Source organism: Suricata suricatta, chromosome 14 (genome assembly GCF_006229205.1).
Source record: "Suricata suricatta isolate VVHF042 chromosome 14, meerkat_22Aug2017_6uvM2_HiC, whole genome shotgun sequence".
NCBI classification, from domain to species: Eukaryota; Metazoa; Chordata; class Mammalia; order Carnivora; family Herpestidae; genus Suricata; species Suricata suricatta.
This window is the reverse complement of record NC_043713.1, coordinates 21,018,196-21,039,770: the sequence shown is the minus strand read 5'-3', so window position 1 is coordinate 21,039,770 and position 21,575 is coordinate 21,018,196. Positions and strand designations below refer to the sequence as shown.

At 37.4% G+C, this 21,575-nt stretch overlaps 1 protein-coding gene across 1 annotated transcript in view; it reads left to right on the top strand.

Moving 5' to 3' along the window:
- Nucleotides 1-21,575, top strand: part of DCC (DCC netrin 1 receptor) — a 727,087-nt gene that overhangs the window by 400,099 nt on the left and 305,413 nt on the right. Inside the window, exon 9 of the mRNA XM_029921550.1 lies at nt 15,894-16,048. Coding sequence (XP_029777410.1) covers nt 15,894-16,048 — 155 coding nt within the window. The remainder of the gene's footprint in view (nt 1-15,893; nt 16,049-21,575) is intronic.

Below are 21,575 nucleotides of genomic sequence, written 5' to 3'. Positions count from 1 at the left end.
TAAAGCCACTCTGTAAACATTTCACTTAGAAGGAATCAGACACCAGAGACTAACATTACACTGTATTTTCTGAGATTGAAATAAAACCTTAAAAAAAAAAAAAGCACTCAGAAAAGCAAGGAAGCTTTCAAAATAAACCTTTCCATTCTATTCCTTGGGCGTTTTTTACTTTCTCTCCACCTCATAAACTTTTGGGTTTTCTGTATTGCCAATTAAAGGCAATCGAAGAGATCAGCCTGTAAAAACTTAATTTGTTTCAGAGAAACATTGTGTCACCAAATCCCAAGGTTCTGTAGAGAGGAACACCTATTGACAAATGCACTCTGCCGGTCTACCATGCCTCTCACAGAAGGACAGAGCATCATCATGTCCTTCAGCAGAGGAGGACTTGTGTAGGGCAACTATGAAATTGAAAATGAAAAGAGATGAAGTAGAAAGAAAGAGAAATGACAAGTGCCCTAGAGGGACTCACTCACTCAATGTATTCACGGGGCTGAGCTCACAGTAATCCTGGCTTTCATCATTCATTCTTCTGTAGAAGAATAAACTAGAGGGGAGAAGCCAGGATTCAAGAGTGAGGCTTAGTCTAGTTTCTCAAATGTGTGAGAGCTTTAAACTCAAGACTCAAAAGGGACAATAATGCTTGGGCTGGCCAGAGTGGTGTTTAGTACAGCATGATAATCAAAAGGAATAGCACAACTTCTCTCATGCTGTGTCGCAAAATGCTCTCCTTTCTAGTCCACACAATAAAGTATATTAGGTTAAGTTTCTATATTCTTTTATAATTTGACCTGACTTTCAAATGAAAGACATATATGTACTACACATATAGCCTATGTTTCCTAAGATCATCCATTAGCACAAAGAAGTAGGCATTTGTTTTAGTCTTCTCCATGGCTCTTTAACTTTGTCCTTATGAGTCTCATAGTCTTTGGATCTCAGTGTGCACAGCTGTGAAAAACACAGATAATAATTCTTGCCCAATTGTCTTCATGCTGCCACATGGATTTCCTGGTACCAACTTAAATTTACCCTTCCCCAGACTATACTCATTGTCTCCTCCTTAAATATAGTTCCCTCTCTTTTCTGGGTTTATGTTAGTACCTTCCATCCTCTTGGCCAAACAAAAAACCCATGTCATATTTTACTCCTCCCAGCCTCTCAGCTCTGTCATTAGTCATCCTGTCTTGTCATGCCTCCCTTGGCCACATCTCAGCCATGCCCCCTTTATTATCTCTATCATCACTGATCTGATCTCTGGCAATGGCTTCTTGGCTTCTAATCCATCCTTCTCACTGTTTCTAGTTATCTGTCTGAAATACAGTTTGGATCATGTACTCTACTATGAAAAAAATATGAATGTTCTTAAATGCATATATTATAAAATTTCTAGGTAAAGACATGCACATAATAACTTACCAAGTCCTTTGAATGGAAGTCTATATCCAACCTATACATAAGTAGCCTGTAGTTCCTATAACTATAATGGTTAAAAATTATGTCACTTAAGTCTAGGGGCGCCTGGGTGGCTCAGTCTGTTAAATGTCCAACTTCAGCTCAGGTCATGATCTTGCAGCTTGTGGGTTCAAGCCCCACGTTGGACTCTGTGCTGACAGCTTGGAGCATAGAGCCTGCTTCAGATTCTGTGTCTCCCTCTTTCTCTGCCCCTCCCCTGCTCTCTCTCTCAAATAAATAAACATTAATATATATATGTTAATATATATATTAATTGGTCTAAAAGGCTAGATCTGTAAATGGTACTACTGCATACCAGATGTGTGACTCTTGAGCATTTAATTATGTGAAAGACAGGAATAACATCTCTCTGCTATGATGGCCAAAAGGAAGATAAAGTACCCCTTTCAGAATTGCTATGAGAATTAACTGAAGGAATTAAAGCAAAGCATCCAGGGCAGTCACTGTACGGGCAGAATGTGGGGATTCAGAATAGTGTGAACTCAGAAGCAATATGGAAAGGAGGCTGAAAATAAGGCTAAAAAGGTGGTAATAATAATAGTAATAATAATAATAATAAGTTGCTATTTTTGTATGAACCATTTCATAGCTGCTCACTGTTCCTACTTATAGACCATTTTATTCTCTCCCTATCTGTTGAAATCTTTCTTATCTTTCAAGCTCATGGATCAATCCTCCACAACCCCTTGGCTAGTCATGGTCCTTGTCAATCCTGGCAACCTTTTCACAATCTCAATTTCGCACATTCTTCTCTATTTTTAAGAAATATGTTTAATGTTTATTTATTTTTGAGCGGGGGGGGGAAGGAAGACAGAGAGGGAGACACAGAATCCAAAGCAGGCTTCAGGCTCTGTGCTAACAGCTCAGAGCCTGACAAGGGGCTCGAACTCAGGAACTGTGAGATCATGACCTGAGCTGAAGTCAGATGCTTAACAGACTGAGCCACCCAGGTGCCCCTCCCACATTCTTCTCTTATCTCATTCTCTAGACTCTTATTTTCCTGTCTTCCATTTAGGACTCTGGTTACAGCAAACCTTTGATTCCACAGGAAACTATAATTTGTTGATTCTGTGGTGTTTTCTTGGTTTCCTCATCCCTTATGTTTCCCTTCACTTATTAAACAGCTAAAACTCCATGGCTTATTAATATAAACAATGATATGCACCAAAATTTTGCTTGCTGTTCTTTAATTAAATTTTAATTTCTTGGCAAAAGCCAACTCAAGTAAATGTTATTTTCTATCTACTCTCTACTTGTCTCTTGTAGCTGAATATAACTAGAAGAAAATGTGTAATTATGCTGACTAGTCTCTAAACTCAGAACTACTCAATTTAAGTTGGCCCGTAATGCTTCTAGAGATTATATTACGTGTATCAGGCAGTCTCTCTCACAACATGCTCCTACTTATATTTCACACTTTTTCCTTGCTTCTCAAATCTCCAACACTCTTCCTCTTTCCTTAACTCTCAGTTGATCTTGCTTCTGATTTCCTAGAAAATACTAGCGATCAGAAGGAGAGTTGTACAAGCTTCCATGTCTGACTTACATACCCAAGCATGTCTTTAAGATATAATTTATCTCCCCAAATTTCCATTTAAAAAAACCTGCCCATGCTCTGGATTCTCTCCTTTCTTGAAACAAAACAACAAAGCTTCAACTATTCTTCCTCTCCCCTCATTATCAATTTTTCCCACTCTGATGGATCATGTCCATCATCGTACACTTATGCAGTTGTATTTTCCATCTCAACAAATTTTCCCTCAATTTTGTTTTTCCCTCCCCTACCACTCTGTTCTCTTTAATAGCAACATTCCTCGATTTATCTAACTTCACTTCAATACCTTCTTTTATATTCCAATCATGGTTCTGTCCCTAGCATTTCACTGCAGCTTTTCTTTTCTAGGTTCACCAGTGACATCCATGTTGCTAAACTTAACAGTTAATTCCTAGTTCTACATTACTTGGGCAGTAGGAAAATTTTGTCATACTTGATCACTTCCCCTTTCATGGCATTTTTGTTCCCTCGAGTTCTATTACACACACTCTCCTGGTTCTACTCTAATCTAAGTAATCTTAGATTTACTTCAAAGCTCCATCACCTGTGCATATCAGATTGCTCCAGATCCTAGGCTTTGAAAATCTCTTTTTTCCCATTTGTAATTTTATATTTTGTCAGTATGCTTATATCTTCAAAATTTGTATCTTAAAACTTTACCTGCAGTCCTGAATCATACATCAAAATTCCTTCTTGAGTTCTCAATTTTTGATTTCTTGTGAGCATCTACAACTTATCAACAAAACAAAATACTTGTTTCCCTTCAACTCCCCTCCAAAGACTTTATTATTCCAGAGATTTCCTCATCTTAGCTACCTATTTCATATAACTCAGGCTAAAAGCCTTGGAGTAATTGTTAATTCATTTCTTTTTCTTATATTCTACAATCAAAAACATCATTAAGTCTTTGCAGTACTGTCAAAATACATCCTGAATCATAAAAATATATAAGACTTGGTATTTGCTACAAAATAATAATAAAAACTGGCTGTGGTTTTCAGTTTTGAGCTGAGTTATGGGAATAAAGTGGTTCATCATATTATTCTGTCTAGTTTTGTGTTACCTAAAAAATTTTTATAGTAAAAAATTAAACTTAATAAATAAATAAGAAAAAAACATATACTGAATCTTACCACTTATTTTCCCCTTTTATTACCATCAAGCTTCACCTAAACTATTGCAATAACCTTTCAAAGTTGTTCTCCCCTCAACAGGTGGAGTAAATCTTTTAAAACATACCTTACACCCTGTTATCCTTCTGCTTCAAAACCCCCCAGTAACTCTCTATCTCATTCATAAAATAAGCAGAAATACTTCCTGATCTGGTCCGTTGTCACCTTCTTGGTCCCATCACTTATTTTTATTATTTACCTTTCTGCTCACTTCTCTCCAGTCTCATTGACTTCCTTGTAGTTCCTAAATATACCAAGAAGCCTCCTTCCTCAAGATTTTGTTCAGCTTGCCTAGAATGCTCCTCCCCTTGTCATCCATGTGGATCATCTGTAAGTTCCACCTAGTCTTTGGTTCAGTGGCACCTCCTCCTGGATGCCTACTTGACCCCTATCATTCCTGAGGCCCTTTTTCATTCATATTTTTTTTTTATCCACAGCTTTATCACCTCCTACCTATTGTTTCCCATTTCCCTTTTGAATTCCAGAATATGAGTTTCATGTAGGCAGGGATGTTCTTACCATCTTTATCCACTGAGCTATTCTTAGCACCTAGGTCAATATGTAACCCATTGCAAACACTCACAAAATATTTGTTGAATAGAAGCCCTAACTGATGCGTCAGCTACTCTGTGAAAGTCTCCACAGTCCTCAGGCTCAGAAGTCATTAATTTCTCCTTTATCCTCCCCTCATACTTTGATTACTATTATATTATTCCTACCTTCTGCCTAGTTTAGTTTAAATACATGTGTGTATTTAATACATGTGTTTAAATACATGATCTTACTAGTTAAAAACAAGATCTTACTTACAATTCCCTCCCCAAGTGTCTAGTCTCATGACTTCTGTGGACACGTACTGCCTGGGACTAATACAGTAAAGGTGGCAGAGAGACAGATAGGGTATTCTCAGCAGATCATTTTTTAACCAATAAAACAAGTTGTGTTACTGAGGAGGATGAATAAGCTGACTGCAGCTCAATAAAAACTTTTTTTTAATTGAGAGAAAATAAAAGTTGTTTTTGAAATTTGATTCCAATATCACTGTTCATTTTCTCGCTCTCAAATATATGCCATATGTCTCTGAACGGGTAGCCGTGACGCTTATTTGCTCATACAGGTTTATTTAGCTCCTTAACACAATAGCTTTTTAAAAGGTGGTGGATTTAACATTTGCCTCAGATTAGCAATGACTTTGTCAGGCAAATTACTCTAGCTCAGATTATCATTAATCTGTCTGACTGGTTAATGGTGTCAATAACATAAGTGCCATAGTTAACTTTTTTTTTTAATATGCCCTTGGGTGCTTTCATTTCATAAGTGAGAGAGCAGCATAAATTCCAGAACCTGAAAGCCAGTATTCACAGAGATGCAATTGCTTCACAAATACCCAACTTTCCCCTCCTTGTACCCAAAAATCATTAGAATTGAAAGTGATTTTTGGTATGTATCATAGTACAACTTTCTGCTACTTAAACATTTAGAAGCTGATACTCAGAAGAGGGGTAAGTCACATGCCTCAGGCCACAGAGTAAGCATCCGTGATGAGAGTGAGCATTTATTGAATACTTACTGTGCCAGACGCCAGGCTAAGCATCTTACATAAATTAATTTCTTTCATCCTCGCAACAAAACATTATCCACATGAGGATTCAAGACGACATTTACATCTCTGATATACAGCTAGTAAGTTGTAGATCCAGGATGTAATGCCGACCTGATTCCAAAACAGGCGTTCTGAATTGTTACACCAACTCGCTCCTAATATAGTTGGTGCGTTAACCTGGAAGAGAATCCACCTTTCTTGATATTTTCAGAATTATGACATGAATTTATTCTATAGGCTTCTTTCCAATAATTTTCTGACTTAATGGCTAAGTTGATTTGCATCATTTATTTACCACTTATAAATGCAACTGCAAACTTTTCATGTACGTATAAAACATTATACTTCCCATTCACTAATCTAAAATTACTTATGGAGTGTGACAACAGTGTAGCCAAAAGGTTAAGGTAACGTGGCTATAGAATTCAACTGCATGGACTTCAGTCCTGGCTCAGACTTTTACTGGCAGTGTGGCTCTGGGCCAATACTGGTACTTTTGAATCCTTCTGTGGGATAATAATAGTAACTGACATGTAAGGTCATGATGACTTTAAAAATTGTTAGTGCCTAAAACATTTGCTTATTGTCTGTGCTCCAAAGTCACTCAATTCTTGTTAGCCAGTGCTATGTGCAAATTCTTGTGTGCATTAGAAATAAAAATCAATGTGGAGTGTCTGGGTGGCTCAGTTGGTTAAGCCTTCGACTTCAGCTCAGGTCATGATCTCAAGGTTTGTGGTTTCGGGCCTCGCTTTGGGCTCTGTGCTGACATCTCAGAGGCTGGAGCCTGCTTCTGGTTCTGTGTCACCATCTATCTATCTCTGTTCCTCCCCTGTTCTCTGTCTTTCAATCTCCCCCTCTCTCTCTCTGAAAAATAAACATTAAAAAAAAAAGAAATAAAATCAATGAAACATAGGTGTTCCCCAATTTATATTTAAAGGGGACTTTATCACTTTACACACATTTTCCCATTTGATCCTCAGATAAGGCACATCATTTTCGTTTTATAGATCTGCACGCTTTACTCTGTTCAGAAACTCTAAAAAACACACTGCCTGAGAAGCTATGCAACTAGTAAATATTAGAAGAAAGATTTAAATACAAGGTTTCTAGTCCAGTGATATTGTTACCATACCATACAAAGTGAAAGATATTTCCTAAAAGAGGTACATATAAAGCACTGTGGAAGTTCAGATGAGAATTAAAACATGTTCATGGGCATCATTCAATTTAATCCTCACAATAACCCTGTGAGGTAGGCAGATAAGGGACTGGTATCTTCATTTTGCAAATGAAGTAGGAAAGACTCCAAGCTAGTCCCTGACTTGCTCAAGGTCACACACCCATTCTGTGGCAGAATAAAGGCTGGACCCGATCTTCCAACTTGCAGCCCTGGATGCTTTACACTGCTTTAGGCTGCCTCAGAAAACCTCTGCTCACTGCTCAAGATTAGAGTCCACCTTTTCATGATTGATATGGAGGGTTCATTTTAGAATTCATCATGCATTACATTTTTAACGTGGTGTTTACATATTCTTTCCCTGCTTCTCAGCGCTGATGCCTGTGCAGCTGATGAAGCTAGTGATGAAGGGAGGGTGTTGTGAAGGAAAGAGAACAGGACTCAGAAGCCAAAGCTCCGTGTTCTGGTCCTGGCTTAAAGCCTGGCAAAGTTAGTCCCCCTTTCACTCTGCTTCTCTGTAAAATGTAAAACCCTGTCCTTTCTACCTCAAAGTGTTCTTAGATCATTGAATAAGAGAAGAGTGATTTAATTCTTCTAGTGGACTTAATGTATACTGAAAAATAAAACATGCTCTCTATAAATGCCATATACAAATGAATGACCCATTATTCATTTATGAGTTGCCTATGTGTCTGGCTCTGTATTGGGAAGAATAGAGAAGCCAACAGCCTCTTTGGAGGCAGTTTAGCAATGTTGGGAGGATTATTCCACTGAAGCATATATAAGTGCACACTGAATTAAGAGCCTAAAGGATAGCAGTGTAATTTGTGAGAGATGGAGAGAGTGCATGATGTCTATGCCATGGTTAGATCTGTATTTTGAAAAGATGGCTTTCGCTTCAGAGTGGAAGTAAGACCAATGTGGTCAGCTGAGTTGTCAGCAAGCCATTGAGGCTATAGCCGAAGTCCAGGCAATAAACAAAGGTGAATCAGACTGAGGTTGGATCACTGGAGATGGAGCAGTAGAAACATATTATTCCAGAGATATTTAAAGAGAAATTGACAGGAGCAGGTGACGGATTGACATTCATGGTGAGACAACGGATTTGTTCAAGGATAGTTCCTAGTTTTCTGACTTATTTAAATGAAAGGATGGTAGGATAACTCTCTGACATTAGGATGCTGGAAAAGACCCAGATTTGAGAATGCAGATGATAAAATCAGCTTCAGACATATTGGTTTTTACATACATTCAAGTGGGAATGTCAAGTACAGCCTTCGGAATAAGGAAACTGGCTGGAGCTCAGAGGAGAAGTTTGGGCCAGAAATACGTATCTGTATCAGGAATTTGTCAGCATATGGATGATGACTGCAGTTAGTAAAGGAGAAATGGGTCGTCCCCCCACCCCCGCTCCATAAAAAAACAAAATAAAACCAAGAAGAGGACTCGGAACTGAGTCATATTTATTAAGGGGCAGAGGCTGAAACACAACAAAATAAACAATTTGAAACAAAAAGGTTTTTTTTTCATGAAAAGATAGTTGTTCCTTTTATGTTTTGTTGCAGTAGCTATTTGTTATGTCTAGTCTCTTGGAAACGTACTAGATCTGAAACAAAGATAAAGCAAACTTTTCAAAAGTCTATTCCTCAGACTATACCTTTTAAAAATTCAAGAGAAAACAGAATTGTTAACCAAAATTTAGTCAAAATCTCTCTGACCCAAAACATGATCTCTAATTTCCATTAAGCTTTATCTGGTGATGTATCATCCCTGAACCTACTTTTCCTTCAAGAGAGCACTTGATGCCAAACTCTCTGGTTCGGGGACCATAAGGAGCGTCGCATCGGGTAGTTGCTGCTGTTACTGTGAGCCCCATTCTAATAACCACCATATTTCAGCTTTGAAATCATTTCATCATTGTGCCGTTCTTGTTCTCACTGTAGTAATAAAAGTGAAAATGGAATGATAACAAGGGGATGCTAAAAACCTTTCCATTAGAAACAGCATAGTTCCTTCCCTAGAAAGCACCATTAATGTAACTCATCCCCCGTGAAGCAACTAATTAGGTGTCTGATACTTGAAGACAGCCTTGGTTGCTCAGCTCACAGCTGAGACTAAATGTTAACACTCTGGTGCACTTGGGCAAGACAATATATGTTTACTTAATATGCGTACTAGGGATATGTTGTTATAAAGGATCCAGTAAGAAATAGTATTATGCTTAATCTTTACACTGTATTTACTTCTGAAATGTAAATACAGAAGTGCTGAATTCAATTAAACACATACACACAGACACACACACACAAACTCAGACACATAGACACACACACACACATACAATTTTCTATTCCCAGCCAAGAATATTAGATTAGGAAGTCTCCTTTGAGTAGATCCCATTCTGTTTTCAAATCATGAAAATAAGAACCAGGAAAGTAAAGTGGCAAGCCAAAGGCCACACAACTAAGTTGGGATGGAAAAATGGAATTGAATCCAGCTCTCTAAACATTTTGGAGATCATACTATGTGGAGATATCTTGCAGTTATCCTGGCAATAGCCAGAGAGGCAGAGATGGATACGGTGTTTTAGAACATGGTCACTCATTGTAGGTGAATGTGAAGAGATTTGGGCCACATCTTAAAGGTCTTTAGATCTTGTCACAGGAAATTGATATGTATTAGCCATAAAATGGCAGCCAGCACAATGTTTGGGGCATGGAGTTGACAGATTACATATGTTAGAAGAGTATCTCTATCAATAGAAAGAATGGGGAAAACTGATGACAACAATAAAAATAAGGAAATGATATTATTATAATGTAGTACATTGTAAGTATATACCAGAGAAGGGTTGGTTTCAGGCACAGGAGGATACAGCCTAACCAGAGGGAGGAGGGTACTTGTTGGGATGAGCACTGGGTGTTATATGGAAATCAACTTGATAATAAACTATAAAAAATTTTTTTGGTGGGCGCCTGGGGGGCTCAGTTGGTTGAGCCTCCGACTTTGGCTCAGGTCATGATCTCATGTTCTTGGATTCAAGCCCCACATCAGGCTCTGTGCTGACAGCTTAGAGCCTGGAGCCTGCTTCCAAATCTGTGTCTCTCTCTTTCTCTACCCCTCCCCCTCTCATACTTTGTCTCTCTCTGTATCAAAAATAAACAAAACATTAAAAATTTTATTTTTTAATGTTTATTAATTATTTTTGAGAGAGACAGAGACAGAGACAGAGCACAAGCAGGAGAACAGCAGAGAGAGAGGGAGACACAGAATCCGAAGCAGGCTCCAGGCTCCAAGTGGTCAGCACAGAGCTCAGTGCGGGGCTCAATCTCAGAAACTGCGAAATCATGACCAGAGGCAAAGTCAGATGCTTAGCTGTCTGAGCCACCCAGGCACCCCCAGAGTTAAGTCTTAAATGCATCTTGTGCAAGGATGCATTCTATGCTGCCATCTTGAACTTCATGTCTCACAATGTATCAGCATTCAAGACTTTACCATCTGACTTCAGAAAAGTAGCAGAATTATCCTTATTAGGTCAAAGTGTGTGCTTTTAGAACATAGCAGTAGTTTCCTAAGAAACCTCCACCTGGTAACCCAAAACACCTAAAACTAGAATTTACAAGAAAGAAACATCTCCTATTTGTAAACTCTTCTTGGTCTCCATGTAAAAGTCAAAGAGGGTAAACTGCCCACAGTTGTTTCAGCCAGCAGGCGGAGACAGACTTTTTATATTTATATTCGGTGTGAATTTTCAATGAATGATTTCATACTGAATGGATCTAGAAAGCACAAGTGACTTGTTCCCTCAGCCAACAAATCTTGAACCTGCCTGAGCTCCACACTACCATCTCAGAGTCAGGAGGAACGGAAGTAAAGGAATGAAACTTTGGTAACACAGCTGATGCCACAGACCATGATTCTGAGCTCTGTGGATTTGAGGGGCAATTATGTCTTTAGAGTAATAGGAGAGAACTTCATCAAGAGACTGCTGGTCTGAGCCCCTGCTACTTTCCTTGGAGGTAGTCGGTGCAGTGACCAGTATAAAACCCCAAACACAACAATTGTGCAAACTCCTAACATCTACGATTCTTTGTGCTTCAACACCTAGGTGTTTATTTGCCCATTTACAGAGAAATGTGGACGAGAATATTCAGAGAGAAAATCGTAATTGCCAACTGGCCTAACGTGGAGGCTCTGCAGAGTGTAACCACTTCAGGTGGCTGGCGTTGGCTTACTGTGAGACAGGGAGACACAGAGTAATAAATTGCCCTTCCAAACTCAGAGTTTACTTACTTGTTGGGAAATGATTTGTGGTGTTTTATTTTTCAACCATTAAAGCATGAAAGCAATGATCAAAAGCCCCTGAAAATCTTTTGGGCTTGTAAATGAACAAATCTGTGAGGGAAGACAGGCAGGAAATGCCATGTTCCCAGAATACATTTGTATGCCTTTAACAGTTTGGATTCCCCCCAGCAGGACCCAGGGAAGCACCAGAGCAGCCTAGCAACAGAGGCCAGACACCAGCAGTGTGGAAAGCACATTTCACAGGACTATTCAGCTATGCTGTCTAATTCAGAAAACACCAATTCCTTCTCAATTTGCTGTCCACGAAGCCTACACCTTTTAAAGATATTACTATTTTCATTATTGGGACTTGTTCAGTACCTCTAGCAAAGACCACCTTTAGAACTTAATTAATTTACTTATTTTTATTTATTTTTGAGAGACAGAGGGAGATAGCACGAGCAGGGAGGGGTCAGAGAGGGAGGGAGACACAGAATCTGAAACAGGCTCCAGGCTCTGAGCTAGCTGTCAGCACAGAGCACGACGCAAGGCTTGAACCCACGAACCATGAGATCGTGACCTGAGCCAGAGCCAGATGCTTAACCGACTGAGCCGCCCAGGCACCCTTAAAATTTAATTTATCTCAGAAAACAAAATATACTTTACAGAAAATATTATAAAAGTGTTTGTTTGTTTGTTTGTTTGTTTTTGAGGGGGGTGGTGGGGTGGTGGGGGAGCAAACCCATACAGCTCAATGAAGCCTATTTATGTGCTTTTTCTTTATGATTGTACCTGTTTTTAACTTCTCTCCTTAGATTCTTAGTTCTAAAAACTTTATGGAGAACTTCTCTTCTTGGACTCAAGAGTACTTATTTCCTATGAGATTATCATGTCATTTTGTTATAATAAAAATAACAGTAGTTACTACCATGGATATGAGACTTCATAGTGACGACCAGGCACATGCCTACTGCTTTATGTGGTTTCAGCATCTCATTCAATTCTTTAGAAACCCTATGAGGTAAACATTTTTATGGCACCAATGAGCACTTGAGGAATTGGGCTCAGCTAACCTGAGAGAGCCAAAAGAAAAACCCAAGAAGAATGCTGAATCCACTCCAGTTGAAAAAACATTTTGATCTTGGCCTCACTTTGATTACATGAAAAGGTTTCTGAAAAATGGCACATAAATGAAAATGTTTGGATTAAATCATTATTAAACCATTAAGAGTGTACATTGAATAGATGCCTGAGTGGCTCAGTCAGTTAATCATCTGACTTCTGCTCAGGTCATGATTTCACACTTTATGGGTTTGAGCCCCATGTTGGGCTCTGTGCTGACAGTTCAGAGCCTGGAGCCTGCTTGAGTTTCTGTGTTTACTCTCTCTCTCTCTCTGTCCATCCCCCACTCACGTTCTGTCTCTCTCTTAAGAATGAATAAACATTTAAAATAAAAAAAGAGTACACATTGAAGAAACCAGTGGTCAATCCAGGGCAGTATTAGCATGTGGTTAGAGTAGGGGTATAGAGTTGTTTTGAAGGCATTTGTGGAGAAAACACTTTATTTGCTTAAATTATATATTTTTTTCCAGATTCCTACCATAGAAGTATTTTCTAAAGATGCTTTGTTCACACTTTGTGTAATATCAAGTATACTCAATATGTATACTTTTTTCATGACTACTATTAATTTGGGATACTCTTTTTGAGGCTGATACAGATTATGGGAGCTTAAAACTCCTCTCCATAATAATAGCCAGCATCTATTTTTATATGTGAGTGATATTTTCATTACATGATCTTTGACATTCATACATGGGCATGCCCAGATTTTCTTGCCTCATTTTCCTTTGAAGAATGTCTGTTCAAGAGATTATGCCAGCGTGTCCCAGAATACAGTTCTTTTAGCTAAGTTCTTTAATGGTAATGAATAAAGTTGATTATTTAAGCCATTTATCCTTATAGATACCCAAGAAGTTTGGTATGCAAATCTGACCTTCAATGACAGCTATGTTACTTGAGTTTCTAGAAAACATGTCATAGCAGATGACAGTTTCACCTCACAGTGGTTTCTGAATGCCTAGCATCCCTTCTCCTTTGTAGCCTTATATCTTCTACCCAAAGTGCCCATGATCCAAATAGGCCCCTCTTTTCCCCACAGTTGTTGAATGATTTCAATACTGGGTTTAAAGGATGAAGCCACAGCCTTCAGTTTTAACTCTGCTATCTCCTAACTTTAAGCCCTCTGGGGGAAAAAACCCACTATTTTTTCAAATTACACTCTTGCATCTGTATAATGATGATAAAATCTCACTCTCTATATAAAAGGGCTGCATGAGGCAATGTATCAAAGTTCCGCTAAAGAAATATAAATAAGATGCAAAAATCCATATATCTACAAGAATATGTTCTGATTGTGAGGGTTTTCTTTTATAAAGCAACTTGCTGGCCTACCTAATCTTAGGTGGGTAGAATAGCGTAGTGTGATTAGTGGTCTGCGGGAGCATTATCTGAGGTCTTAGCCTTACCTACCTTCCATTACTGTTGAATCCCACCCAGATCCTTCCCCTCCTATAAGTCACACTTCAGCCTTGTAGCAATGTACCACAGCACTCCTAAAGGAATACCTAAACCTTAGGTTGTATCTAGATTCATACAATATGTTTGTTTTTTATAGTGGTAAATATACATAACAATATTTATAGGTTTAACCATTTTTAAGTATGGAATTCTGTGGGATTAAGTACATTTACCTATCTTAGTACTATCAACACCCTCTATCTCCAGAACTTTTTCATCTTCCCCAACTGATGATTCTCCCTCTCTCCCTCTAGACCCTGGTAACCACTCCAAGTACATATTTTAATTATTATCATTACTGGATGAAGCAACACTGCCTGCCATAAGAAATAAGCCCTAAAATTTATAATGGCTCAAAACTGACTCTGTAAAGTAAAAATTGGATGTTCCTAATTGACAGGCAATTCTTCTCCCAGCTCATCTCCAGAATTCTTGCAAATCTTGCCTTCTCCTTCATCCATATGTGGCTCCCAAGGATCCCATGCTTGACTACCCCAAGCCCACAGGTGAAGGGAAAGAACACAGAGGTAACCACGTGTGCAGTTTTTCTAGGCTAGGGCTTGAGATTTATTGTGTAAACCTCAAACTCATTGGGTATACTCGGTCACGTGACCTTGTCTAGCTCCCACAGGGGCTGGGAAATACAGTCTAGCAAATGAAGAAGAAATGGGTTTGAAGATGAACCAGCCAGTCTCTGCTATATCTGTCAAATTAAGATTGTGTACATGCTCAAGAATCACCACTAATGCCCTTAGAACTTTGTTTTCATTTTTCTCTTTGGAGACCTGTTTTTCTCTGAGAGAAAATTAGGTCTCATTTTAAATATTTTCTCAAACAAAATAAAACCGAATAGCAAAATTAAAATGCGCATATAATTCCAATGAAATGCAAGGGATAGTATGTAGAAATAGAAGTCTTAAGTATTAGTTAAGTAGGGGTGCCTGGGTGGCACAATAGGTTGAGCATCACACTTTTTGTTTTGGCTCAGGTCATGATATCAGGGTTCTGGAATCAAGTCCTCCATTGGCCTCTGCACTGAGTGTGGAGCCTGCTTAGGATTCTCTCCCTCTGCCCCTCTCCCCTGCTCTTGCACACACATATATGCACACTCTCTCTATCTCACTCTCTCTTTAAAAAAGAAGAAAGAAGGAAGAAGGAGGAGGAGGAGGAGGAGGAGGAGGAGGAGGAAACAACAACTGTTGGCTAGTTTAGAAGGAGTTTCTTCTTCACCTGTCAGTAATTATATGAGACTAGTGAGGATGCAAATGCCTACAATAATGTGTGTCCTTAAAGAATACTTTAGTAGTTATTGTTCCTTATATGTTAGCATCTATATTCATAGGGCTTGTCCTCTCTTAATATGTACTATGCCTTGTACCATGATCAGCAGATTAATTCATTTGTCTGGAACCACTGAGGCAGTGTTTGATTGGGAAATGAATTGGCCACATGTAGATGTGGCTTGATGAACAAGGCAAGTAGACATGCATTGCAATTTCTCCTCACGTAGAAAGGAATCTACTCTTCTTCACTAATTGCACTTAACGCAACCACAGGAGCTCAAGCTCCATGCACATCAACACTTAGCATCTGCCTTTTCCTTTCATACAATGAGAGAAAATGCATAAATGCATTTGTTGGCAATACTGACAAAGACCGATTTGTGGAATAATTGAAACCTTGATTCCTGTCATTAGCTGGATGTTTACAAAATGCATCTTCCTGTCTACATTCCAGATGTTTCTTATTTTAATAGCTCTTTGTCATGAGTTGTGAATTCTAAATTGTAAAGTGTCAAGAGAAAAGACTTCAGTGTTCAAGTTTCATGGGAACGGCATAAACTCAAACTCCCCCCAAACCCTGTAATATTTATTTGTAGGCCCTTCCAGTATAATTCTCATAGTAAGTCAGAGGCCTTGATTTAGAACAGAGTCAGCATTAAATGAGTAAGCAGACTATGGTCCACCTCACTGCTTTGGCACATTAAAAGTTTCACTAAAAGTATGGCTGTTAAAATAATCTTTCCCTGAAACTTTCATTTCCCAGGGAACGAGCATTGAATACTTCCCAGCCTGGGTCCCTTCAGCTTACTGTGGGAAACCTGAAGCCAGAAGCCATGTATACCTTCCGAGTTGTGGCCTACAATGAGTGGGGACCAGGCGAGAGTTCTCAACCCATCAAAGTGGCCACTCAGCCTGAGTGTGAGTATGAAAATAGAAAGGCATATTTAGAAACTATTTCTTCTTGCTGGCAATATCCTTGAATCCTGTCGTAGAAATTTCTTAAGGTAACAAGATGGGAGGAATATTTCTGAAGCAACTTATTAAACTCAAGGATTTTTAAAGGTAAGATACTTTTTGACAAAATGGCCTCCCCATTTACATGGTAATGGTAAATTAACTATAAAGGCCTAATCCATTCATGCAATCTACATGTTCACTTCCTAAGTAAGTGACTGACTAACTTTGCCACCCAGGCCTTTGTCATCTGCATTGGGTATCAGCCTCCTCCACTGATTTTGTTGGGGAGGAGGGGAGGTTTCAAGGTTGTCTATTAAGAGTGTAACATCAAAGGTGACAGAGCAACCATATAGGACTTCCAAATACAGGGACTTATCAAATAACTTAAACATGTGCTGAATGCCCTTAAGGAGATCCCAAAACCAAACCACAACTTAAGAAATGTAAAGATAATCCCTATTGGGCAATCTCATTTTCCTCTAACTATAATCACTACATAAAGCCACATCTTCACAAAGTAAAGCAGTTGAATGTTCTTTGACCATATTATAATTCAAGAATTTCTACTTTTATAATAGAATAGCTCCAAAGCTATGCATTTGAAAGATTTCTTATAAAATTTTGTGTTTGTTTTTCTATTAAGCTTCTAATGTTATTTGGAAAGATTGATTACTGATGAGCAGTTTGCCAGATTTATCTTGTTAAAATTTTTAAAAATTATAATCTAAACCCTAAATGAAGTGAATGACTACTTGTAACAAACTACATTATTTAGACACCTAGTTGTATCTACTCATTTTTCTTTTTATTAATGATACTATTCTGCTTGGATTCATGTTAACTTTATTTAAAACTATATTTCATTTTAGAAACATCTCACATGCTTTTGGAAGAAGAAGTAGAAATTAGAAATGTTTTAATTGGCAAATATGAGGAAATAATCTTTGCATTAGATCACTTTTTGGTTATTTTAAATCAGCATGTTGATGAAGAGGGAGCAGAGGGACCCTCTGACATGTAGTTTCATTGTTGATATCATGCTCTATACTTGGCAAAGTCTCCATTCTTGTTTCCACTTAGACAAGACTACAAAGACAAGATGTTAAGAAATTGGAGTAGAAAAATGTATTAGCAGGTGAGGAGAGGGCTGAGCTGTACAAATCTTAGAAATATTTGCCTCATAGAAATAAAATGTCAGGTAGCTTCTTTAAAGGCATAGAATGTAGGTATCTGATAATGTTTAGGAAATACAGGCTCCAATACAGGACCCAGAAGCTATCATAGGCACTAGGCCACATTCCATATAGGACCTTGGGCAACATCACTGGTTGTTATGCCCATAAATGAAGCCTGTTCTACTTCCAAGTATCTGTTCTTGAGAATGTTTTTAAGTGTCTGTATTTAAATCACTAAATAATGCCAACTTCTATTTCACAACGTCTATGTTTTAGTCATCAGGTTTTTTTTGACTTATTCTTTATCGATCACATATAAAGAGAATTAATAACTTCTATGAATATATGATATTTTAGTAAACAGAGTTAAATAAAAACAAATTAGGTATCTCTCTCTCTCTCTCTCTCTCTCTCTCTCTCTCTATATATATATATATATATATATATGTATATATATAAATGATGCATGCCAAGTTGTATGCAGACCAAAAATTTAAAAACTCATCAGAAACTCTCTAAAGGAAAACTTCATTCAATTTTTTAATGGTAGACCTTAAACTTTAAAAGCTTATTTATTTTCAAAAGATCCAATTTCTATGAATTATCTGAATTCTTTACTTCCTAATCTTAATGGTATCCAATAATTGTGTTAGTATACATTTCAAGGTTGACTGGCTATGATTATATTACATTTGTGATTAAAACCATACATAGAGAGCCTTTTTTTCTAAGACTGAGCAACATTATTTTTTCTTCCATCAATTCCATTGTTTCTAAGTATCCAACTAAAAATACCAATTTACAAGGTGTTTTTTTTAATTTACTTTCTTTTATGCCACTTTTCAAAGCCAAGGGATAAGAAAGTATTTTTCATTTGACACTGACTAATAAAATGCCTCATTTCATGAAAATATTATGCATGATATAACATTTTCTGCCATATTTAGTACCATTAATAAAAAGAAAATCAGTCAGTGATTATTTGTATCACACATATGGCCTTTGCTTATAAAACAAAAACAATGACATAATTCAATTTATAAGTATGTTTAATGAACATCTGCTATGCTCCTAATACTGTTTCTTGCCATCTGAAGCATGTTAGAAAAACATATGTGTATAATGAAATAATAGTACTTTTGGATTTCAGAAGCTTCTTGAGGAAGCAAATATTCCAAATGTGTAGCAATAACAAAACAAATCAAGTAAGGGAACTTGTAATAAGTTGTTAAGTGAAATTTGCCATTTCAATCATGGATTTGCATGTGGGCCCATTACCTGGGATGGCTGAGGAATAGTGTCTTGTTATTTTTGTATTTTTAAATTACATCATGCCTACTTCATCAAACAAGTGTTGTATTTCAAAGATAGCTACCTTAGCCCTTTTGTATGTCTTTCATTCCTCCTCATTCAGGAAGTAGTCTAAGAATTAGTGCAGAGGACCTCACTGTGTGCTGGTTTCTGTAAGCATTTACTTGCTTAGAAATTAGCATAAATGATGATAAAACTAAATGCCTGACTAATAAAGCATGTTGCTTGTTAGAATTACTGTCTGATATAAGTTATCTTTTCCCCAGAAAATGAAATGTAGAATCTTTCCACTTTAGTAACATTGAGGAGCTTTGAACTTTTTCACTAAGGGCATAATAATGGCCTTAGAATTCTAACCATATTTTGGCCATTAGTAACAGCATCATTATTAAATCACTTCTGTTCTTACTGCTGCATGGAGTAAGAATTCTTTCATTTATAGGCATTTTTTATTTGAAAGGGGGTGACGTGATTCTGTTTGGTTGAAAATTGCCTTGGATAATTCCCCTTTTACTCAGTAGATAGGTATATAAGAACAAATCAGCCTAGATAAACAGTACATTCAGAATATCCTTTAAATGTACAAAACAGTTAGCCAACTTCTATAATTCATTTAGATTAAGAATACTTTATAGCTCACTTGCTCCCTTTATGACAGACATTAGAATAAATAAATTATGTTATCAAGACTAATAGGAACTGTACATGTATTCTATCTTCTGTTGTTAACACAAAATGCCATTTTGGCAATTTAAAAATTTGTCTAGTATGGGAACAATTCATCCTCTCTAAGTCTTCATGATAGTGTACCAATTGCTAAGGAAGAGGGAATATTAGAGATCCTGTGCTTCATTTCCTCTCTTCTTTCTTCCTTCCCTTTCTCCCTTCCCTCTCTCTCTCTCTCTCCCTTCTTCCCCTCTTCCCCTTCCCCACACCCCCCTCCCTGACCCAGCTTATGAGCCTACTCTTCTTTGTTGTTAGAGGAAGTTCAAAGGCTGATTTTATTATTTGGCTAGAAATTCAGAATTTAGAGACAAGGAAGGTGGGCAATTCTATCATTATTTCTTTCCCTGACAAAACGATGCCATGTTTTGAAAATGGGTTTCATCTGGGTATACATTTGGTTGTTCCTTTTATCACTGTTTTTCCAAATATGATGTAGTAATTGTACACTAAAATTACATAGCTTTTATACAAATTGAATTTCAGTTTTCTATAATATTTGAAAATATCAACTCTATTATGAAAACCATATTCTCAAGGAATAAACACTAATGGAAAATATGTCTGAAATATAAATCAGCCAGCAACTGTTTCTAAAAGTGCCTGCATTTTGTACTAATCATTTAAAGAGATCAACAGCCCAAGATCCAGTTTATGAAATACTCACCCAGAATAAAAAGGCTTGATTTAAAGGAAGGTTTATGTCCTCTGATTATATCTTCCTTTTGCTAAACCCTTGCTTCCCCTCCCCCCCCCGCCTTTATGGTGTATAATTTCTCCACTGTATTATCAGTCAGATTTAAGTCCCTGCCTGCTTAAGACTTGTCTAATCTTTTCATACCACATGTGGAGAGTTTTTGAATTATTATTTGGGGTCCTTTAAGATGCTGTTAAGGCAGTTTAATCATGAAGAATGTTAAAATGGACCACATACTGTCCTAGGGCTTCAGTTAAAATGGGAAGCCTATTTGCTAGACCACAACCCAATTATCCACAAAACCCTTTTATATTTGAGTTGTAAGTAATATTCTTAGTCCATTATATTTAGACTGAAAAGATGAGAGAAATACAACCCCCAAGTTGAGTCACTTTAGAATATGGAATCTAGAAGAATAACCATATTTTCTTTTTCCCTCCTTCCCTGGCTATTCGTTCATTCATGGATTCATTCATTGATTTATTTGAATAAGGATCTACTTGTACAGTTCTTATGGAGGGAACCGAGGAATCTCTGAACATTATTTGTCCAATATTAGGACAAATCCTAGGGCAAGTTTCTTAATCCTTGAGACCTCACTTTTCCTAACTATAAATTGGAGATACGGTTCATTCCTCTTCTTCCTAGAAGAAATGTGATAACATATGAGAAGCCACTGATTCCTCCCTGGCATCTAGTAGGCCAGGAAAGTAGGGAGAGAGAAAGTAGGCCATCTAGTAAGGAGAGAGAAACTCCATGCCCTTCACAGGATCAAATGGAAACATAATCCCAATCCCTGCCCTGCACAAAGTGGGACACTCAATAGGTAATAAAGCTCATATAATATCTTTTTGATAGTTTGGAACTAGCTTGATTACTATACAAATCAATTCATTTATATATTTTATTACTTTTCCCCTAATTACCCTCTGTCTATAGTTTACCAGGCCATTATAGACTGAGTTGCCATCTCATTTTGCCTCATGTACATCTCTGTATCCCTAACTGAATTTTGGGATCTATGATCAGAAAACACACTATCATCCTATTAAATGTGTCCTAGCATCACCATTTTAGGAATAGCTGGTTGCTTAAAAAATGTTGGTAAAACCTGAGCCGTACTTAACATATGACCAAAATATTAACCATCAATTATATTTAATTCATAATGATTCTATAAATTAAGAAAATCAGGTAAATCATAGTTCTGTCTAGCTCATTTATTTTATCACTCAAACTGGTTTTCAATTATTAACTGTATTGCATGGTGATTTGAGTGAATATTTGGGATGACTGTGGTGATAAAATTGACCTGAACCAATGAACAATGGTCCAGCTGCATGGTCACGTGCATGACTGTAGGTTAATTGTAGAAAGAAATATAATGATAAGCATTGACATTCCATCTTTTTTTGATAGTATACAAATGCTGATGCAATTTAAAAGTCTTGCAAAACATGCCTTTAGGCTTTACAAATACGAGGTGGGAGGCATTAAAGACTTATGGTTTGGTATCCTCAGCGACAGAAGCCTTAAGGAATTCTTTGCATTTAATGGTCAGTTAGGTGAGTTATTGTGTATT